This window comes from Megalopta genalis, chromosome 2, assembly GCF_051020955.1.
Source record: "Megalopta genalis isolate 19385.01 chromosome 2, iyMegGena1_principal, whole genome shotgun sequence".
Lineage (NCBI taxonomy): Eukaryota > Metazoa > Arthropoda > Insecta > Hymenoptera > Halictidae > Megalopta > Megalopta genalis.
The window spans coordinates 30535190-30556375 of record NC_135014.1 but is presented as its reverse complement, the minus strand read 5'-3'; the positions used below and the strand labels follow the sequence as shown (position 1 = coordinate 30556375).

Sequence of the window (21186 nt, the reverse complement as noted above, 5' to 3'; positions counted from 1 at the left end):
GAATTGTTTATAAAATAAAAAAAAAATATTCACTATAATGTCGAGATAAATAAGTTTATTGTAACTTATTCTCAGATTCGAGGTGAAGCAGTCTGAGTAATCTTGATCTTTTTTTGTTGTTGTTGTTGTTATATGTAAAAACGTCGACAGAATACAAAATTGCAATACTTTACAAATAAGTAGATTGTAATCACTAGGCAAATTTGTTGCAGCTAGATTGTGCTAAGCTAGGCTCTTGTTTCGTACAACAGAACCTTACTGGAGAACGTATATTAATTACAAGAACAAATTTTTGATGCACCTTACATCCGATACATTCACCTTTTACGGGACGTATAATGTAAACGAATAAAAGCTACTAATCAGGGCGTCGTTCGTTACGGATAGTATCAACGTATCGAATTAGAAGATTCCAAGTAAAATTTAGCATGTATGTTATGTATGGTAACACGAGAAACCTGGAGCGATCGTTACGAAATTGGATAATGATAAACACTTTTTGAAGGATTTCAAGACTGAAATCACACATCATAGTATGTACTTTTCCAAGTTTGGCTTCTTTTTTGGCTGCTAACAGCTCCTTTTTTTTTTACTTTACACGCTAAAAGATTTTGCGTTGCACAGTTTGTTTGTGTACAAATTCCATCTCATAACAACATCGTTCGATAGAGTTTCAAAATGCTATAATGTTAGTCAGTAGAACGCATATCGATGTTCGGTTTTAATTCTGCACTACTACCTGGTTCCTTCCTGGCACGCAGGAAAATCGATCCACATCGTATATCGAACTTTATGGCATTTGGACCTGAGAATAATTATAGCATTTATATATAAATATAAATGAATATTTATATATAATATATATATAATATTATTATATTATTATTATAATAATAAAATTCAGTATTATTATTATTACAATATTATAATTATATATAATATAATATAAATATATAATTATATATATAATATTATTATTATAATATTATAATTATATATAATATAATAATATAATATATATATATATATGTATATATAAAATTATATATATTTATATATAAATGAATATTTACATTAAAAGAATATTTATAGTCGTATTTAGTAATTGTAAGTGGGAAAAGAAACGAAAGTTCGATCGGAGGGTAAATGCACCAACGGCGAACAAGAAACGCGACGTCTTGTCGCCGTTACTCGTGGAGAACATGATCTTTGCGTATGTAGACATTGTACATAAAGAAGGTGTAGGCAGACTGTGTTATACGATATACGCGATACGTAGTATATCAGGATCTAATTATGCACGCGATACACGAAATTTTTATTCGTATATCGTATATATATATGCATCATCGTACAAAGCTGAGCAATTCTTCTCGTCGAGATCATGTATAGTGCTTATTCTCACTCGCGTTCTTCCGCTTTCCGTCGATTTGTTGACCGATCTTAGACAAACAAAGAAAGAGATGCAACATTTTGGCGTATGTACAAGTTCACTTATCCTTAAAAAAAAAAAATTGTACCAACAAATTCTAAATGTGCACAACGAAAGTAAACAACGTTCAATGTTGCAACTTGAAAAGAACGACCGGAACCGTTATAAAGTCGAACCACTCAATTATATAATACACGAAGTTCTGTCTATCATAAAATCTTTGTCCTTTCAAGAAAAAATCCCCTAACGTTCGTATATATAGGTGGCACAGGATCGTGGATAAAACTATCGTACGTATAATAGTCGTTAAGTACAATAGAAAGTTGTCACGCGGGTGTTAATGCAACAACGAATCGTTCATTTCTGATTTATTAATTCGTTCGAACGAAAACAATTCTATTGTTTTTCTTCTTCATGATTACAAATAAATTTGCTCTTTGTAATATGCTTATTTTTTAAATGCATCGATATCCAATTTCGAGAAAAATTTTTTTCATAGAGATTCTATCGTCTCGATGATTGTTCACGATTGCGTACGTACGTGGCTTGTTAAACGTTGGTAAAATTACAACATGCACGGTACTGAAAAAACACGAGATAATCGTCGATGAAACGGATTACAAGTATATTTTTATTCGGCCGTGAAGATGATCGTTTGTTTTTTTTAGAAAAGCAATACCGTATTTCGTTTCGTTCAACGCTACGAACACTAATGTATTTTCATTCGAAAGTCGGTGGGGATGATGAGTGTGGCGTAGTGTAGCTGTGGGGCGGGGGGGGGGGGGGCGGATGGACGGGGTATTCGAAAGGTGAAAGGGAACTTAGTGTTACGCGGGTCTCTTAGTTTCCGACGAATGGCCGTAGAAATAAAAGAGAATGGTGGGACACAAGCGTAAATGTAAACATCATTCTCCAAACTCGCATGGCTACCTGAGACATTTTGTATCTTTCAGTCGTGTTAATTAAATCTTCCTTTCGTCACGAGACGATAGGGACGCGGTCACGAAAGCGCGCGCGTGCGAGCGCACCTTCGTCACTGAAAGCAATATCTAGAAAAAGAAAAGAAATAAAAAAGGAAATATATCAAAACGGTACGCTTAGGTTTACTCAATCTTTTGTCTCTCCTATTGGAAAACTGAAAAGCATGTTATGCACGGTATACAACTAATACTTTTGTAGGCGTTCAATTCTACATATTGCTTTGAATGTTCCTCATGTACTCTTGAACAGAGAGAAAGGACGAGACACTGGAAGAAGCACATGTTTTAGATACAAACAACGAATCGATACAGTTTGTTGTTGTTGTTGTTGTTGTTGATGGACTGCGGATACTTATATGTAACTATCGTACTCTCTCAGAATATCGTTAAATAACAATTTGGATGTTCTTTAACGGTTTTTTACGCACTGATTTTAGACATTTTTATTCGCGTAGGATCCGCAGTCCGTTTTATCAGCACTTGTGGAATGCCTGCAGTCGAAACGATTTGAAACGCTGGACACGCATATAGCAAAACGAAATCCCTATGCGCCGCCTTCGTGAAATCATAGTCGTCGTGTACCTTAAGTAAACACCGTAGAGAACGTTTGCGAATTATATACAATTATTTTCGTTTTTCTTTCGCTATATCGCTTCACTCAAATTGCTACGACATAAATAATTAAAAAAAAAAAAAAAGAGAAGTAAATGAACACAATGGGACGTTAAGAACCCGTTCCATTACGGAGAACAATAAATGAATGAAAGTATGATGATATCGTTCGAGTAAAAGATATAATACATTCTTGATTATTATAGACGTAAATGTTAACCGTTAATACTACGAGTTATATCGTTAAACAAGATAATATCTGTTGTGTCTGCCCGACTTTGTTTTCAGCTCGACGAAAATCATCTCCAAGGTACGAGAAACCGACCGTGAGGCGGTCGACTTGTATAAAAAAAAAACGCAAGCTTGTGCAGACAATAAACAAAGATCACTCCTTAGGAACTAACGAGACTTAAGCATTACACCCGGATCCGAGATCGAGAGTACAACGATCAACGATCTTGTTCGGATTAAGCGTTGTTTCGTATGTACAGTTATCGTATAATATAATAGATAACAGGTAACCCACTGATAATAAGAGGTATTTGCGTTAGGAATATCATGCAGACAAAAGAGGGCCATTTGTTTCCAGACATTTTATTTTGACTACGAAAGAGAAAGAAAGAAAGAGAAAAAAAAAAGAAACAAAAAGATCCCCAACTTCGGTTCTGAGACACGACTCGTGAATATTTATTTCTCGGTTGTTGTTTTTTTCTTTTTTTTTTTTTTTTTTAATTTTCCGACGCATCGTCGGGGTCAACTTTACAGTTTCAGTCTATTACGATAAAAGCTCGTGTGTGCTTTCGATACGCGCGCACCATTTGCGCCTTATTATCAAGAGATTACCTGTGTAAAACTAATTTCGAGAGTACATTCACAGTTGCTTCGTAAAGTCAAATAATATATACCCATGTATAAAACATATACACGTATACATATGTATATGTATTATATAAAATCGTCGCGCTGTTTAATTGCGCGACGTATATGTATCGTTTGTTTCTTTACTTGGATGGCGAAACAATTGATTGCACGATTACGATTAACCATTGATACCCGTTGCGGGATCGTTTAAGAAACAAATTCGAGACAATCGGGAACCATAATCCGTTTCGATTTTCGGTAAATGAGGAGGCTCGCGTGTTACGCAATTAAACAGGCAATTAAAACGGGGAACATGTATGTATAGGTGATGGAATTCGGACAGAATGGTCCAAGTACATTAGATGTAGAGAATTATTTCTATACCGATCGAAAGTTCGATGCGCAATAGAAAATGTTTACAAACTCATATATACGCGTCACGCTGACACATCTGTACACTGCAATAATACAAATCAGCTAGAGATGAATTGCAACTTAATTTACCGTAAGTTTATCGAGACGCGTCGCGTACCCTTTTTTTCCCCCCCTCTTTCTCGTCGATTCTCACCCTAAAAATTATACGATGAAAAAGTCGACTCGCGTGATTATCGATTATGTACAATCGTTCTACTTTCTAAACCATAAATAACGAACAAAAATATCACTTACTTAAAAGAGAACGCAAAAATTAGCAGTACAGAGAAACTCAATGAAATTAAGATCGACATTATATACTAGAGGTGTACACAGAATTCTCGTAGAATTTATTATTACTTTTTTTGTTGTATGATTCTCGTAGAAATTCTATACTATATACTGTATAGAGTATGTATAATGTATAGTATACGAAGTCTACGTTGAATTGAATCCACCATGGAAATCGAATTGAATAAATATATAACAGGCAATGCCACAGAGTGCTCCATTAATCGTAACATTAACGAACTATTGCTTTTTGCACTTTTCGAATTGTACAGGATGTGTCGCGCCGGATCGTTGCCGAACGTCTTCTCCGAAATTATGCTCGAAATGAACGTATTTGAATCGTGACGGTGTCGAACGATCGTGGATGCTCTCCTTTTCATTTAAATGGAATGGTGCACGACGGAGTTTTCCGCTTCGCTGTTCGACAGGCCAGAGATCGTCCAGAATTTCAAATTACAGAAGTCGTAAAATGAGCCTCGCTTTCGAATAGAATGAATTTCGGAGAAAACAAGGGCGCGGTCGTGATTTTTTTACGCGGCACACCTTGTACATGTTCGGGAACATCGTACATTATTCTAAAAATCGTCGTGTAAAAATGTCGCTCGAGGTTGAAAACCAACCAAGCCGATTCCGAGATAGTATACAAGCGTATTGAATAAAAAGCAAAGAAGAAGGAGAAACGGTCGTAACGTAATTTACTCTTGAATTGCTTCGATCACAGGCAAGGTATGGAACAGCCACGATACTCTGATCTGTGAAACCTTTTGTCACACGTCGTAAAACTATCTTGTATAAAGAGAACAAGAATGGAAAATTGAAAGTCATGGCACGCACCCTCGATGATTAAGAACGTTAACATTCGAACTACCATATGTATAAGATATGTAGAAGAATTCTGGAGAAGTATATTACTGTTATGACAACTGTTTGTTAAGAGTAGCAGTAAGAGGAGCACCTGGATTCGTGTGACGCAGAAACGGAGAATAAAACGATTGGATTGGCGGGGTGACTGTCCTGTACCTGATCCGTGTCCTCGTCATCCAAGCATTTACGTTTACGAAGTTATTGATGTTGCGCGGTGTGATACATAGTACGTACGATGGCTGTATTGTCGTTAAAAAATATCATTTGTTTTCGAATACGTTTGGCAAGCATACACTTCGCTGGATCTGGAAGATCGAATCTTCGAGCGGGCAATTAAATAGAGGGCGACTATGTGAAAAATGACATGATGACTACGAGAGGACGGTTCGCAGTTTCCCCCAATGTGTCTCCCATTGCGACTTGTTTTTTCTGGCGTACCATCCAACTCCAACTCCCAGTCCAAGTTCGAGTCCGTGTTCAAGTCCAAGTCCAAGTAGAAGTCTAAGTCCGAGTCCAAGTCCAAGTCCAAGTATAAGTCTAAGTCCGAGTCCAAGTATAAGTCGGAGTCCAAGTCCAAGTCCAAGTCCAAGTCCAAGTCCAAATCCAAATCCAAATCCAAATCCAAATCCAAATCCAAATCCAAATCCAAATTCGAGTCCGAGTTTTGAACCAACGATGATTTCGTTGAAGTACGCAGTGTTGTTTGTGTGGGCAACGTTCACGTTGAGACTGATCACGTTGACCATGTATAATCTTTGAACGGCGAACGGGAGTTGTAGCTTGCTTGCTGCAGAATTAAACACCAACTTGCAGCACTGTTTGCTGTTGCAGATGTTGTCGCTGTTGCGACCGTTGCGTCGATCGCTAGATTGTTTCGCCGTCTGGGAATTGTCACCGCAAAATGATTTCGCCATTGATCATTGCCGATAAGTTTGGGAGGATATGCCGTTACCAGGTGTCACGTAATCGCCGATCATCAAGCTGGGATTCACTGGATAATGCGAGGTATTCCCAAGGACCAGCGATTGCTGGAAAGTAACACCAAGCTGTAGCGCGAAAGACCACGCAGGCAGGCGTACACTTTAGTATCCTTTCGCACATTAACGTATAATAGGAGTGCTTTGAATGTTTAGCGAGCTATTATGCTTAAACGAAAAACGTACACGACACAGGTGCCACCACGACTTTACAGTTCCCACCGGTCGCGCGTGAACCAATATTTTTTTAAACCGGTATAAAACTTTGGGGTAATTAGCTCGCTGATAATTGAAGTCACGTTCATTACAGACTTACCGTAGCGGGGGATGTGAACATGTTTGGAGTGATCCCGCCGCCTATCAATTGTGCCGCTTGTGTACTCGTCGCTGTGCCGCTCACCCGTCCCCGTCCAGTGCTCGAAATCGAACCGGGATGAATATTTGGCTGGCCTCCTGGACAAAAACCGTCGAATGAGTAAATAAAATTATCCAAATTCAGAGAATCTGTGTCGGATTTACGGTTTTACCAATTGCGAGTAAATTGCCAGGATTAACAGCTGTTGCGTCCATGGAAACTTCACCCAGACCATTAACAGACATTCCATTGACCATGTTAACAGCTTGCCTAGCACCTTGAGCATCCAATGTTGTCCAGTAAGATTCGCTAGGCGATGTATTATTTAAACCTGGAGGGGGCTGTGCAGCTGCACCTGTATATCTAAAGTATGGATTCTTCAAATCCAATGTATTACTACTGCTTTCCATGTTTGTACCTTCTAGCTTCAAGTCTATTGTCACATCATAGGATTGTCTGCAATTCATAGATTTTTGTGAGTCGTTGTACTTAGAAAACTACCATTTATTATTAATGAATTTCACCTTTTATTCGCTATAAGAATGACCTTTCCAGATAGTAGTTGTCCGCTTTTACAGAACAACGGATTCTCTAGAAGGCAGCGCACTTGGTACCAATGCGTAAGGGGTTCTGTGGGAGCCGTACTTAACCAAACTTGCTGCGTCGATCCAATAAATGCAACATCGAACCAGAATGCAAGCCCGTGACACGTGCCACTTTCCAATATATGAAAATCGACATCGATTTCTGCATATAACAAAATATATCCATCAACTTTCACAACTCGTACATATCTTCCAAGAGATTAGTCGCATAAAAAAAAATATACGAAACTTCACCTATTCTATGTAAGTCAGTCTCATTAGCAGTTTGGAAGTCTACTATATGTCTGATAGACTTGGCCATACAAATTCTTATATCAAAGGTATCAACGATTGGTTGTCTAAAGTATTCTTTAATCGCGTTGTTCCTCATTGCGGATAGATCTACACCATGGAAACACGTCTGATACCAAAAATTAGCCTTATTGAATTGCTCCATATAAAGATTCTCGTCAGAGAATGGTGCAATGTGAAGATCCCCGCGCAAAGGAAACATTCTTCCACCTACATGCGTGTAATTTAATTAGTTTATATATGAACAGGAAAACAAAATTAAATGTAAGCGTCATTTGTGAATATTTACCTGGTTGTAACCATTTTTTTGCATGAAGGTAAGTTTCAAGCATTCTTTCATTGTATAACATGTAACCCATAGGCTCACTGACTATACAGTCTACTAGTTCGGGTAATTCGATTTCTTCTATTTTACCAGCTATGACGATGATTTTATCCGACAAATTGTTCGCAGCAACGAGCAGTTCCGCGTGATTTGCCATATTACTCGCTTCTACCGCGTACACTCTCTTCGCGCCCGCTTGAACCGCGAAGAACGACAATATTCCTGAACCAGCTCCTACATCCAACACTACTTTATCTTTGAAATCTGATAAATTTCCAAGAATTGCACGCTGGTATGTACTGGTTCTAATATAATCCTGCATCATGTTTTGTTGTTGCGAGAGGTAACCATAAAACTGAAAGTACTGCATCGCCGAGGATTCTTCTGTTCTTTCATTAAATGCAGACACACCTTTGCCATTCTTAAGTTTTAATATTTGCGAATGAAAGTTTCGAAAATCTGTGAGAGTAACGATCGAGTTAATAGTCTGCCATAAGTATAATTAATTGAATTAACTCACCTGTTTCATTGGCAAGAGTTATAAGTATACTATCTGTTTCTAATGTGAATACATAACTTCTTGATGACACTCTAGAGCATTCAGTGCTGGGAGTCACTGGGAACTCCAACAATGTTGTTTTATCTCTACCGTTTGGATCACCTATTATAACAAAGAAAATATTTTATTAATTTTCCATAAAACGTGCAATCATATAAATCCCTCATTGTTATTATGATAAAGTTTGTCTCTAAAACCAAACAAAAAGATTGCAAGGCTGTGCTCTCTGAAAAAAAATTGTGGATGAAGTATTTCGAACAATTAATAACACAAAAAAATAAACCTGAAATAAATCGTACTTCTTTATTAATGACTAACGATAGTGCAAAACCGTACACTACAGATATACCAAAAAAATCACAGTTTAAAAATAAGGGAAAAATACGAGATTTCCAACCTCTCAATCGTAATGATAAAGGGCGCAGACTCGTGTAATATTTAAAGTTTATCCGAGGAAGGATGCTTAAATCACACTCATTGGAGTGTGGTTATGTTGATTATTCCGGGACGACGCTGACGCGATTCATAAAAGATGATTTATAGATAAATTGGTACCTGCGAGAAACTCGACACTGAGTCCTTGCGGATCATAGTTGATACTGAGAGTAACCGGCTTGTTATATTTCGGTGTTGACTGTCCATTGTTTGACAAAGTCGATACTGTCACCGTGCGAAACACCTTCGCCATTTTTAGATACCGCGTGCGTATCGTACGCTGCAGTTGTACGATGGGTTCTCTTGTGCTTTGCTCCTATCGCGATAGTTGTTTCGCAAGGAATCGTTTGATAAAAAAAAAAAGAATACAGTTATTGTCCGTTTGGATACAGTTCACACAACGGATATCAAAGAAAACAGCCGAAATCGGAATTTTTCACGTTCGCACACCGTTCCATCGACTAACCACCCCCGGCGCGTATTACACACGCGCACTAAGGTCACTAGCACACTAAATACATGTATACATACCTAATACCTAATTTAATTCCCTAGATCTGCAATACATACACGCACAAATTATACGTAGCTGTACACACACACAGAAAGGCTGCGCAAAGAATTTCGTTTTTCAAGAACATTGTATCACGGTCACAGAATACATGAAGATAATAATTCTTTGCGATTGTACATGTACATTTTTGCAATACCATGCGTTAAGCCGCATTTTCACCTGTTTCGCTTTATTGTACAATTTCGTTGCATTACGCACTTAGAAAAACTGCATCCGCCTAAATCATTACAATTGTAATAGTGCATCGAAGGTCCTTAAACTTCTCAACAAACAGTACTCGGTTAGCGCGGGAAACCTAGTGACTATTGTATGCACTTGTATTACCAATTGTCACCAACTTAGCAACCCATGTACACACATATTTTCTACTTTGTAACAATTTCTTAATTCTTTACGAACAAAATCTTTTTTAATTTCTCTTTTCAATAGGTTTAGTATGCTTACATTCTTTATGAAACAATGCATATACGGCAGAACATATGTAAAAGTTTCATTAAGGGAAAGATGCTACGTTTCACGACAATTTGCTTAATATTATTTGAGAATTGTAATTAATTTATTATAAAGACGGCATTTGTCTGTAAAATGGTGGGTAGAACTTTGCAACTTCCTACGAGTAGGTAATTCGGTTGAATAAAACTATTGTATTGTAACATAATTGGTGATAATTGAGATAGTACATACATACATACATATATGTATAACATAACAATTATGTTTCGTATAATTTAATAAAATTCCTGAAAGCAGGATCAGCCAATGGTCTTCGAGTTTCGTATACGTACACGAAATCTGCAACGTGATTGGTCGCAGCGCTACCATAGCTTGAAAGTTTCCCAAGTTTTCCTAACCGAGCAGTGCGCACACGATCAGTGCCCGACGATACTCTGATCGATAAATCCGATTCGGGTGATAACTCGAAACTCGAAGGCTGGCGGCGTGGCTGATTGCTCTCCCCCATTTTTGACAGTGCATCGAGATTATTGCACTTTCTCGTGAAAATGACGGCTCACGATCAAATGCGAGCTATGCTTGATCAATTAATGGGCACAGGAAGGAATGGTACGTATTATTCGCTTGCAAGGAGAGGAAACTCGTTCCCTGCAATACTATTATTTACAATTATCTAAAATCTACCACAAAAATACAAGATGGTGGCCTACACCTTCGTCAATACATGGACTGCATATTCAGTTATGTGGCATTGTTGTTGATTCGTATCTTATATTTTCAGGTGAAAATAACAAATTTCAAGTGAAGTACTCCGATCCAAAGGTGTGCAAGAGTTTTTTGTTGGCGTGCTGTCCACATGAAATCTTATCGTCGACGGTGAGTGTAATTCGATATTAGCACATATTGGAATACGGGTGATATACCATTGGCACTATGCGCTGTCGTAGAGAACTTTCCATAGACTTTAATATTTCTCAGCATTAATGCAAAAGCAATCTGATGTTTCCTTTTATTGTTATGGATCCTATTTTCTTGTTTAGTTAGACGATTCAAATGCTTTAATTTCATTAGCAAGCTCATCTGCTTGTCTTTCTGATGCTGTTATTAGATTAACTTGAGCTTTTTAGACTTCTCGATCGCTAAGTCTATCCTATGACTGTCTATAGCGAGTGCTCATTTTATAATTTCATTTTGAATCGTGTAACAACAATTTTATATTTCTTGGAAAGTATAGATTTCTTTAAATAACGATCATAAATAACATATGTGCAACCATATTTTTCTGCACATTTTTGTATTGAAAGTAGAATCTTGAATTAATTACTTTCCAATTCAGCAATGATACGATGTGCATAGTGTTTTTTGTCGCAAGTGATTGATTTAATCAGATCCTCAGATTATACAAAATACTAGCTAATAAGAATCAGTTTTGCGATTTGCATACAATAGGATGATGTTTGCGTAATGTGCTTCAAGAATTGATTCCGATCAATTCCCACTAGATAGGCGTTGAAGTGCAACACGGGGCAGCATATTATGATAACATGGAATCATCCCCTAGATTCTCATAAAAGAGGAAAAAAGTGGAATTAAATCATGTACCAAAACTTGAAGAAGAAATTTGTATTTGCATCCATGAAAAGAAGTTTTCTTGAGTGACTTATACAGCATTAATTTATAGAAGACTTCCACTTTTTCCCTGACAATATTAAGGAATATGCTGTACTTTAAACTACTCTCCAAGTAAAGACCCTAATACGATTACGAAAGAATAATACTCGCAGGAAAACATAGATATTACAATCATAAGATTTTAGTAGAAATACTCCAACCAAATGAGAGTATACATTTCACAGTAATACTGCTTCGCGCATTTCTTTGTCATCTTGTGCGAATTGGTCCAAAGGGTGTTTGTTAAATCTCAATTCAATGTCTTATATAGCTCTTCCTCAGTATCTAAAAAGATAAAATGTATTTAGTTTATTAAATCCTAGTCTAATTTTAAAATAAGATAGTAATGTTAAAGAAAATCAATTTATATCCATTATGAAAATATTAATTTATAGGGAAGCTACGTATTGTTAGGTCTCAGTGTTTTATTTTAGAAATCATAATCATTTTATTGAATAAAAGTGTCTTTTATAGTTAGCAAGCACCCTTTTACATTTTTTCATGTAGGTGTCCACACTAGAATTGACAACAAACGCCTAAATTAAAATAAAATAACGTAAAGAGTATTCTCGATTAATTGAAAGAAATGAAAAAAGAAATGCAAGTAAAAGAGTAAAGCAACTTTTGGAAAAAGAAACGAAAAATACTTCTGGCAAATACTCGCGAGAATGAACTATACACAGGTTCACTAATGTCAATGTACCTACAGTTCTATTTCCAGAGTCTCTGGAAAAAAGCAATTCCAATCTGATCCATTGTACAATATTGTTGCGAGTATTGTCCGCTCATATGTCGTGTTGTCTTGTCGCTCTCACATGCGCGTTACTGTAAGTACTGAAAGCGAAGAGGACGTACGTATTACAATTCTACAATTTGATTACCTTAACATAATTCAAGTACTAGGTGTTAATTCGATTGAGATTAAGGCGGACGGTCACCTCAGCCCCTCTACCGGTAACCACGGTGGCGAGGCTGAGTGCCGAATATTAATTCCGAGACCCCTGAATGGCCTGATTAATGTTGGTGAGTAGCGCCATTGCTGATTCAAGACGACGATATCTCTTATTGTCGCCAATTACTAATATTGCCGTTTACGGCAGGTAGAAATCAAGTTTACATTTGAAATTATATTCATCCTCTCGGGATACGAGATGTAACGGGTACAGGAAATGAAGCAGTAATCTGTAAGTAAGACCATGCGAATTGCCAACGAAAACATTTTCACGTTCGAATCTCGGAAATTCTTCCATTTCGTCTCAATAACACTTTTTGTTCAATCGTTCGTTGATTCATTAATACGCTATGAAACTTGGATTAGTCTTTTAAAGAGATATCACGCGTAGTTTTTCAAGATTTTCAGACCGGCGACTTAATATTTCAAACAAATATTATCCCCAATAACAAAAACGATTGATAGAGATTATGTTAGTGTCTCTGGCGGTATTTCAGGACAGATGTAAAACTCGTTCCAGTTCTTCGGTTTCGGTTTTTCTGCTTGAAGCATACAACATTAGGGAGATCCCCAAAAAGATGTGTAGTTTTATTGTAAACAAAACAGGACTTCATGCTTAGATTAAATCAGTGTTATCTCGGTTTTTATTAAAAGAGATGAGAAAAACACGTTCGACAACCAACAAGGATAATTCAGAATCAAAAAACTATTTTGGCAATTTGCAAACCAATTAACATGCCCAAGAGTAAAAACTTGAGAAGTGGCATGAAGCAGATTGAAAGAGAAAAATAAAGTGAAAAAGAATGAGGGGGAGAAAGATAAAGAACGAAAGAAAATCAGTGAGAATATTAGGCAGAATTGTACAGCATGCCAGTTCTGTTAAAAAAAATTTACTTCAACATTGGATGTACGTATTGAACTCAGTTTCTAAATCATCTAGAATTGATTCATTTAAGGCAATTCGAGTCCTATCTAAAATAGTATAATAAACTATTAGGCTGTAAGTTGTTTCATAGACATTGAACATATGAACTTAAGGTGTGTGCTGATTGTAGCTTCATTGTCATCGCATTGTCGTGTCAGGCGGAGAGGTGTTACCACTCTGTAAGTGAACATAACAAAATATTTATCTGTAAAATTGCATTTTTACTTTGTCCGAAAGATAAAAACAAGAAACAAAACAAAAATAATTGAGTATATATATATGTATATATATATATATATGTATATATATATATATATGTATATATATATATATTGTATATTGTCTATGTATAGTACCTACTAGAAGAGCAACCATTTATACATTCATGTATTGAAAATATCTTTAGACCATAACACTCTTCTGAAAATTTAGGGTTTTTAACTTCTGTTATTGTTACTGCGCATAACAAAAATTATTTGTGTAATTATCAAGTATTAACTATGTTATCTGTTACGAAGAGCGAATTAAGATACAATAAGATTTCATAGAACAACTTGGGAGGGATTACATAAACAAAAACAATAAGGCTTTCGGCTATAAAATATATAAAACCTAACGCATGATTTGTAAATCGCAGCGCATGGACCTGGGAGAATGCCCCCAGATTCACGACTTGGCCCTACGGGCAGACTATGAGGCCGCGCAAAAGAAGAAGGACCATTTTTATGACATCGATGTGAGTATCAGTCTCGTACAGTAACATCAAAGTAATTCAATGCAGTAACGTACACGTATTCTAATGGGATATTTCTGTTTTGTTTTAAGGCCATGGAACACCTACAGAATTTTATTGCTGACTGTGATCGTCGCACAGAGCAGGCGAAACAACGATTAGCAGAAACTCAAGAAGAACTTAGTGCTGAGGTAGCAGCGAAAGCAAACAACGTTCACGTTCTCGCAGAAGAAATTGGTAAAAAATTGGCCAAGGCTGAGCAGCTCGGAGAAGAAGGTTTCGTGGAGGAGTCCATGAAGCTCATGGGTGAGATAGACGAGTTACGAAAAAAGAAGAACGAGGCTGAGCAAGAATACCGCAATAGCATGCCAGCATCCAGTTACCAACAACAAAAATTGAGGGTATGCGAGGTGTGCAGCGCATATCTCGGAATTCACGATAATGACAGGCGACTTGCTGATCACTTTGGTGGGAAACTTCATTTGGGTTTCATCAAGATTCGTGAAAAATTGGCCGAACTACAGAAGACTGTGGAAGAAAGACGTAAAGAGAAACGCGAGTCGCTGTTAGATAGACGAAGAGACAGGGACAGAGATGACCGTGACAGAGACCGCGATAGATCGGATCGACGTGGAGGATTGGGTTACAGAGAAAAGGATCGCGACCGCGATCGCGAACGTGACCGCGAACGCGACCGTGAACGCGACCGTGATCGCGACCGTGATCGCGAACGTGATCGTGATCGTGATAGGGATCGCGACCGCGAACGTGATCGAGACCGCGATCGTGATCGTGAACGCAGAGACAGAGATAGGAGAAAGTCACGATCTCGCAGCCGCAGTCGTGGTAAGAGGTAAGTCGATTTTAATGGAAAATGATCATGCGAAAAAATAATGTTTTATGATCCATTCAATATCATTCCAATGATCATGCACTTGAATTGTTTCAGATCTAAACGTTCACGCAGTAGTAGCCGTAGCCGTCGATCTCGGTCTCGCCGTAGTGGATCTAATGATCGAAAAAGATAAAATCAGTTGACATTGATATAATTATGCTCAATCATTTTTTCCTCATATTAAAAGTCACACGTGCTTACTTGTGCACAGTACATGTAAAAACAAAAAACACGCTCTCACCGAATACGAATAATTTTTTTCTTAAAGAAAACTGAATTTTTTTAACATTGCCAGTCACGTCTTATTCAAGGAAAAAAGAAAACACCAATATTCCGAGATATCTTTTATGTAAAACTAAGCACATTCCTGTTAACATAAGAACAGGATTGAATTTACTAGATATCAATATATTAATACCCTTATTCTACACTTGCTCTTGATACAATATACTTTTAAATCTAGTTATTATTTCGTGTACATAAGAATAGAATGAAATGTAATTCCACGTAATTAGGAGATGTTGCATATTTATAATATGATTACTTATGCGATAATTATATATGGGCGTAAAATGAAAATATGTTCGAAAATATATACGTTTCGGTAATTCTTGTTGAAACCACATTATTACACAAACATGTACCAGTTATAATATAAAAAATTAAAAAAGAAAGAAAACCGTAAAGGAGTAAGTCTTTGAATGGACTATTTATTTTTAAAGTAGTAGGTACGCGACGAGAGAATACGAATAATTAGAAAACAAATATAAATAACAATAACAACGATTTTTCTTAATAATTTACAAAAAGAGGACAAACGCTTCTTTTCATAATGGTATAAAATAAAACTGATCTTTTTGGAAATGTACATTGTTAACTTAAATTAATAATTCGTCAATACGTTCAGAAAATTAATATGTATATGAATAATACTGTATAAGAAGGGATGTTTATTTCAAGAGCCATTTACTTAATAGTTATCGTGGAGCTATTTGTACATACAAAATTTTGCTTAAATTCATATCAAGGAAGAGAAACAGAACTTTGTTTATATACTTGTATTAAGATTATTTACATTTCATTAATTTTAATAATCCTTGCACTTTATAAGAAGTTAATGATCTCTACAAATACTCACGACCGTACGGTAAACGAACCTCAATCTACATTATCTTGGAAAATGAGTTTCACGTATCCTGGGGTTCCTTCAAGAGGGACTGCGCAAAACGGACAAATTGCGATATAACCGTTTGTACCATGCGGTATCGCTACTTTTTCCCAATACCTATAACAAGATTAAACAAATAATAAGGATGACAAATATAATCGCTCTAAAGTCGGGTAAATAAGATCGACGAAACGAATATACAGACTTGACAGTTTTCTCTGTAGCCATATGTCCACAAGGCCTAAATGCGTAAGTAGGTGGGCCACAATCGACGTAAAATGCAGGTTCTATTCCCATAGAAAGTTTGACTACCGAACCGGCTACTAAACACATCGGACATCTTCTCGTGGCTTTGTCCTTTTCTTGGCCCCAGTCATGGTGACCTTGTACGTGACCGCATTTCAGGTAAACATATGGCTGTTGTTGGGTCGAATCTGCGGCTGCTTTACGTGGTATGACTAATGTATTCAGACCGACTGGACATTGTGGTCTTCCGGCATTTATGGCGTCAACTAATTCCTCCAAGTCATGTTTTGTCTATAATGATTGCAAACGATCGTAATAAATGAACACATAAATTTGGCAATCTAATTCGAATATTCAAAGCGCTTTGTTATCTTTACCGGAGACTTGGCAAGTCCTTCAGCCGATCTCCAAAGCAGTGTAGCACCGCACAGGTCGATAAGCGTTCCGTCTTGCAAAATATTATTTTCATCTTCCACGACATTTCCTTTTTGTTGAGCACTTCGACTTTCTCTTAACGAAAATACTCCACCTCCCACACTGACTTCTCTCCAGAATCCACATTGTGCTTCGCCACCGCAAAACTGACCTCGTGGGTGCATTATCAATACACCGTTCGTGGTGAGTCCATCGATCTCGCGATTTTCTTGCCACTTCGTAGCTTTTTCCTGCAGTAAAGTGCAACATTATCCATTATAAGCCTGTGTGATAATCTGACAAGGAGTGAAACAGAGACCAAGTATAATAACGTAATAAGGACTCTGACCCCTAAAAAGATATTCCTTGAACTATCAAAACCTGCTGCGTATATTCTTGCGATTCTAGGATCCGCACGGTCGGCTAGAATACGACAAGCAAACCTGCTAATTGTACTCTGAGCAACGCGTCCTTCGTTCGATCCGTCGCTGCCCCCTGCACATGTGTCCATAACTACGAAATCAATTGGAGATTCGGAGGAACGTCCGACCTACAATTTATAAATGAGACAAGGCAAATGTGCTTGAATAGACTTAAAAAATATTCAACCGTATGCTCACCTGAAACATATCGGTCCCTTCATCCTCGGTATACTCTACGATAACTGCTTGACTTCGAGATAACGTGTATGAAATTGAATGTTGTTTAGTGTTGAGGATAGCTTGTGAACTATGAGGCGTTTTCACGATATAATGTTTGCTGCGCTTTACACCATTTGGTGCAGGCCTCCTAAATAAGACGAACTTACTCCTTCGTCTTCCTCTGTCTCCTGGTGGGAGGAATCCATTGTATCTGCAGAACACTCATTTATTTGATGGTATTTCTATAGAAATCATTATATGTATAATGTAAGAGAAATTGACCATCACTTACCCTAGAATAACTAATTCTCCATATTTTACTAGCTGCTTCGGTTTCTCATGGCGATAACTGTGTGACCTATGAGGATTGGCATGTGAATGACTATGATTATGTTTACTGCGTGGACTATGAGGGGCACCAACTGTTTCTCCTTCTTCCACAAGTAATGGGCTTTCACTGCTACCACCGTCAGATCTGAAAAAGATAGGAGCACATTTTATATACAACAATCTACATCGCTTTAGCTCAAATTTCATGATTAGTCTCATTTTATATGTGTGTCTCTTATATAGGTATTTGCTATCTACTATTATAGAACCATTTACTCTTAATGGTACTTAGTTATCAAGTAACGGTTCTATATTCACTTGTGAAAATAAAGAGGAATTTCATGATAATTCTCCTATACTATAGTGGAAGTATCTAGATTTGCATTTCTTTAATTTTGAATGATTTGAAAATGTTAAAATGCCTTTATACCTGTATATCCATTGTACATACCATGAGACAAAGTTACATTGACAGTTGTTAGGTAAATTGTCCTACTTATTCTAATTAAGAAGGTGGATGTCAGTAACATAGTTCTCATAAGCCAGAAAGTATATGTTGTTACACACTAAAATAAAAAGCTAGTAAACTATTTTGTAATTCATATGAAAGATAAACAGATGCATTAAATAAAATAAAATAATGTTCACTGTTTGTTCTACTTTTCTTGGATGAAATGTTTGAAGTACATATGTAGTATGTAAAGCTAAGCAATCTATCTACATAGATCTCTTGGATTTGGCCTATAGTATGTAATACGTAAACCACTTACTTACCGCAAGGGGCATGGAATACGTTTAGTTACTGGCATCCTCCTTCGAGTAAAATTTACAGATTACTACTTCCACAGTACTTCAAAAGATACTCATAAGGACAGACAGTGTTTAGTATCTTCACGCGGCTGAGCAAATGTGAGCAAGTGCAACGCGGGAAGCTGCAAATTGGTAATTACAATCTGTAATAAGAAACATTCAGTGTAACGATGATGTCTAAACTATTATATGTTTTGATGTGTTCTTATTTTTATTTTTCTAAATAAAGACACAGGAAACATATTAGTTAGCTAATTATTGAGGCACTAAGGCATATTTATAAATCAACTATTTATAGGCAATAAACAGTAGAATTATTTTAATATTTTTACGTATGAATATAAATTTTCATGTTACTTTTTGTAAATAACTGTCTGTTCCTATATATTAATGTGTGTATGAACACGATTGGAGATACAGCCATGGTATTATAACAATGCTAATTCAGTGCATAAGAATAATTTTACTATTTTTTTTACTTTCATTACTTGCTTCCTCATGAAATTGCTATGTAGTTTCATTAAATCCATAAACATAGTTAACATAGTCAATTGAACAGCTAATTCATTATCTTATCTAGGTGTTTGTTCTTATCAAAATACTGCACCAATTGATCCTATCAATGTTTACAAGGTAAAGATTACTCCAAAAATAACTATACAACGACCATAATGTATGCAGAATCTTTCCATCAACATTTTTTTTATACAATCCTACCATTTGTTTTCTAATTGTACAACTTTTTATAATATTATAGATAAAATAATTTATTCACCGAAACTATAATCTAAATACTTCCAACATATTTATTGCTACAACATATTCGGGCATTTTGGAGATAAGAACAAGATATTTTTATGTAAAACAGAAAAAAAACATTTATTGCTTGTTACCAAATCCTAAATAGAATATTTACTATTAAACAAGGGAAACACAAGGTCATTTATGTGCTATATTATACTTTGTAAATAATTACATGAAAATGGAGTTTTTATGCCTTCCATACTATATCAAGTAAGCAAATAAAATAAATATAACTCTATGGATGCACACATGCACTCGAATGAAAAATGAATTTTTTCGAATTCCAAAGGTATTAGTCAATTGTTAATATTAATCGACAGAAAGGCATACATAGTTTTATTTTGGTTTATTAAAAACTTTGTCCTAAAGGAATGAAAGGAAATTAATACTAGAATTATAAAACAGGTCAAAACAACCAAAATTATAAGGATGCTTCTTTTGCAAATTATTAAATAAATAAATTCACCCATGCATGTATTATGATATAAGTTACATGATAGGCCAACAAATGTACTCTTTTCATTTTTATAAAATATAAGAAACTAGACGGATTGATTGTTTGACACTACTAATATTTACGAATTGTTTATATTTAAACAAAATAAGGTATCTTTTAGCTAGAAATTCTATTATAGTTTAGTTCAGCTTGATCGGTTTGAATATGTTTGACTAACATTTAAATAATATATATATACATATATGTATATATACGTATATCAGTAACTGATATACCGATATACATATACATATGTATACATATATACATAATCATAGTTAGAAATACACAGAGGGGAGCGCGCGCGCGCACATGCATACACGCACCCATATATTGTTGATCAGTGAACCGAAAATGATCGGAAAATTGACCGGCTAGACGGAAAAACTTGTGGTACAATCAAAAGCGAGAAAGACATTGTGGAGGAGTCGCGATGCGTAAGCAACGTTAATTAACCTAGGTATTCAGAAACGATGAGTTATTTACCGTATCACCATGCTGAGCTCTGCGTTCAAAAACGGTATCGCTGTATGTTCGAGACTCGCGACAACAGCCACCCGTTTTGATCGTTGATCACGAGCCTAACGGTATACAAAAATCATTTGTCCACTCTGTTTAGCTTTAATTTAATTTTCCATTTCTAAATTACACCGTTACTAAGTTCGTACGCTGCTCCACCAATCTCGCGCTTACGATCCTATTATACATGATCGCGATGCGCACAGGAATCGCGGCCACTAATGAAACCGACTGAGAAAATCGACACAATACCGAACGAATTCCAACAAAAAAAATTCACAGCGAAACGAAACACCGATTTATTCTATCGATAATCGCTTGACGCACCGATTATTTGTGTGTGTCTCTCATAAACTATACGCATCGAGACAACCCCATGTTGAACGATGTACAATGAGTGGAGGCTCGTTGGAAATCAACCTTACAAAAAGAAACTTCTCCTTGCTATGGTCTCCGAACCTGCCACCAGAGGGTTGCAAATAAACTTCTCGGAGAAGAACAGTTAGAACTTGGAATCAAAATCGAGTAGAATACGTATAAACGGTAAGACGTTG

The 21186-nt window shown here is 36.4% G+C and overlaps 3 protein-coding genes across 15 annotated transcripts; 1 reads left to right on the top strand and 2 right to left on the bottom strand.

The window, feature by feature from the left end:
* Window positions 1-40: 40 nt before the first annotated feature.
* Window positions 41-9902, bottom strand: Art4 (arginine methyltransferase 4). Of its 3 annotated transcripts, none has more exons than XM_076519109.1 (8): window positions 9122-9902; window positions 8528-8668; window positions 7972-8466; window positions 7626-7892; window positions 7311-7533; window positions 6959-7242; window positions 6748-6884; window positions 41-805 (listed from the first exon to the last, which is right to left on the bottom strand). In XM_076519109.1, exons 1-8 carry the CDS (start codon window positions 9252-9254, stop codon window positions 791-793), a joined length of 1695 nt encoding a protein of 564 aa, XP_076375224.1. In that variant the 5' UTR covers window positions 9255-9902; the 3' UTR covers window positions 41-790. The 3 variants fall into 3 exon arrangements, with proteins under 3 accessions (XP_076375224.1, XP_033342506.2, XP_033342507.2); XM_033486615.2 differs by lacking the exon at window positions 41-805 and adding an exon at window positions 1784-6500 and having other exon boundaries at window positions 9122-9901; XM_033486616.2 differs by lacking the exon at window positions 41-805 and adding an exon at window positions 1784-6482 and having other exon boundaries at window positions 9122-9891.
* Window positions 9903-10432: 530 nt separating this feature from the next.
* On the top strand, window positions 10433-15812 carry LOC117230047 (putative RNA-binding protein Alsin2). 8 transcript variants are annotated; one of them, XM_076519126.1, is made up of 8 exons: window positions 12409-12526; window positions 12597-12722; window positions 12804-12883; window positions 13149-13558; window positions 13707-13755; window positions 14214-14312; window positions 14402-15162; window positions 15259-15812. In XM_076519126.1, the coding sequence occupies exons 4-8, from the start codon at window positions 13455-13457 to the stop codon at window positions 15335-15337; spliced, it is 1092 nt and encodes a 363-aa protein (XP_076375241.1). In that variant the 5' UTR covers window positions 12409-12526; window positions 12597-12722; window positions 12804-12883; window positions 13149-13454; the 3' UTR covers window positions 15338-15812. The 8 variants fall into 8 exon arrangements, with proteins under 8 accessions (XP_076375238.1, XP_076375241.1, XP_076375239.1 ...); XM_076519124.1 differs by having other exon boundaries at window positions 12800-12883; XM_076519125.1 differs by having other exon boundaries at window positions 12410-12526; window positions 12603-12722; window positions 12800-12883.
* Pli (E3 ubiquitin-protein ligase pellino) lies at window positions 11637-21033 on the bottom strand. Of its 4 annotated transcripts, XR_013032756.1 has the most exons (10): window positions 20600-21033; window positions 18778-18956; window positions 17966-18148; window positions 17653-17884; window positions 17382-17582; window positions 16996-17283; window positions 16578-16909; window positions 16362-16489; window positions 12407-12533; window positions 11637-11984 (listed from the first exon to the last, which is right to left on the bottom strand). XR_013032756.1 is itself a non-coding variant. In XM_076519119.1 (8 exons), the coding sequence occupies exons 2-8, from the start codon at window positions 18810-18812 to the stop codon at window positions 16363-16365; spliced, it is 1398 nt and encodes a 465-aa protein (XP_076375234.1). In that variant the 5' UTR covers window positions 18813-18956; window positions 20600-21032; the 3' UTR covers window positions 16135-16362. The 4 variants fall into 4 exon arrangements, 3 of the variants coding, with proteins under 3 accessions (XP_076375234.1, XP_076375235.1, XP_076375236.1); XM_076519119.1 differs by lacking the exons at window positions 11637-11984; window positions 12407-12533 and having other exon boundaries at window positions 16135-16489; window positions 20600-21032; XM_076519120.1 differs by lacking the exons at window positions 11637-11984; window positions 12407-12533 and having other exon boundaries at window positions 16135-16489; window positions 18778-18935; window positions 20600-21032.
* Between the last annotated feature and the right edge of the window lie 153 nt (window positions 21034-21186).

Bases quoted from the DNA above. Each gene is read 5' to 3' on its own strand.
- Art4 (XM_033486615.2), bottom strand. From the start codon at position 9,254: ATGGCGAAGGTGTTTCGCACGGTGACAGTATCGACTTTGTCAAACAAT. The intron at 8,467-8,527 runs GTGAGTTAATTC...TTACTCTCACAG, and splicing joins AACTCTTGCCAATGAAACAG to ATTTTCGAAACTTTCATTCG. The intron at 7,893-7,971 runs GTAAATATTCAC...ACACGCATGTAG, and splicing joins AAAAAAATGGTTACAACCAG to GTGGAAGAATGTTTCCTTTG.
- Pli (XM_076519119.1), bottom strand. From the start codon at position 18,812: ATGCCAGTAACTAAACGTATTCCATGCCCCTTGCG. The intron at 17,885-17,965 runs GTAAGTGATGGT...AGTGTTCTGCAG, and splicing joins GGAGAATTAGTTATTCTAGG to ATACAATGGATTCCTCCCAC. The intron at 17,284-17,381 runs GTCAGAGTCCTT...ACTTTACTGCAG, and splicing joins CAAGGAATATCTTTTTAGGG to GAAAAAGCTACGAAGTGGCA.
- LOC117230047 (XM_076519123.1), top strand. From the start codon at position 10,577: ATGACGGCTCACGATCAAATGCGAGCTATGCTTGATCAATTAATGGGC. The intron at 14,313-14,401 runs GTGAGTATCAGT...TTTTGTTTTAAG, and splicing joins ACCATTTTTATGACATCGAT to GCCATGGAACACCTACAGAA. The intron at 15,163-15,258 runs GTAAGTCGATTT...GAATTGTTTCAG, and splicing joins AGCCGCAGTCGTGGTAAGAG to ATCTAAACGTTCACGCAGTA.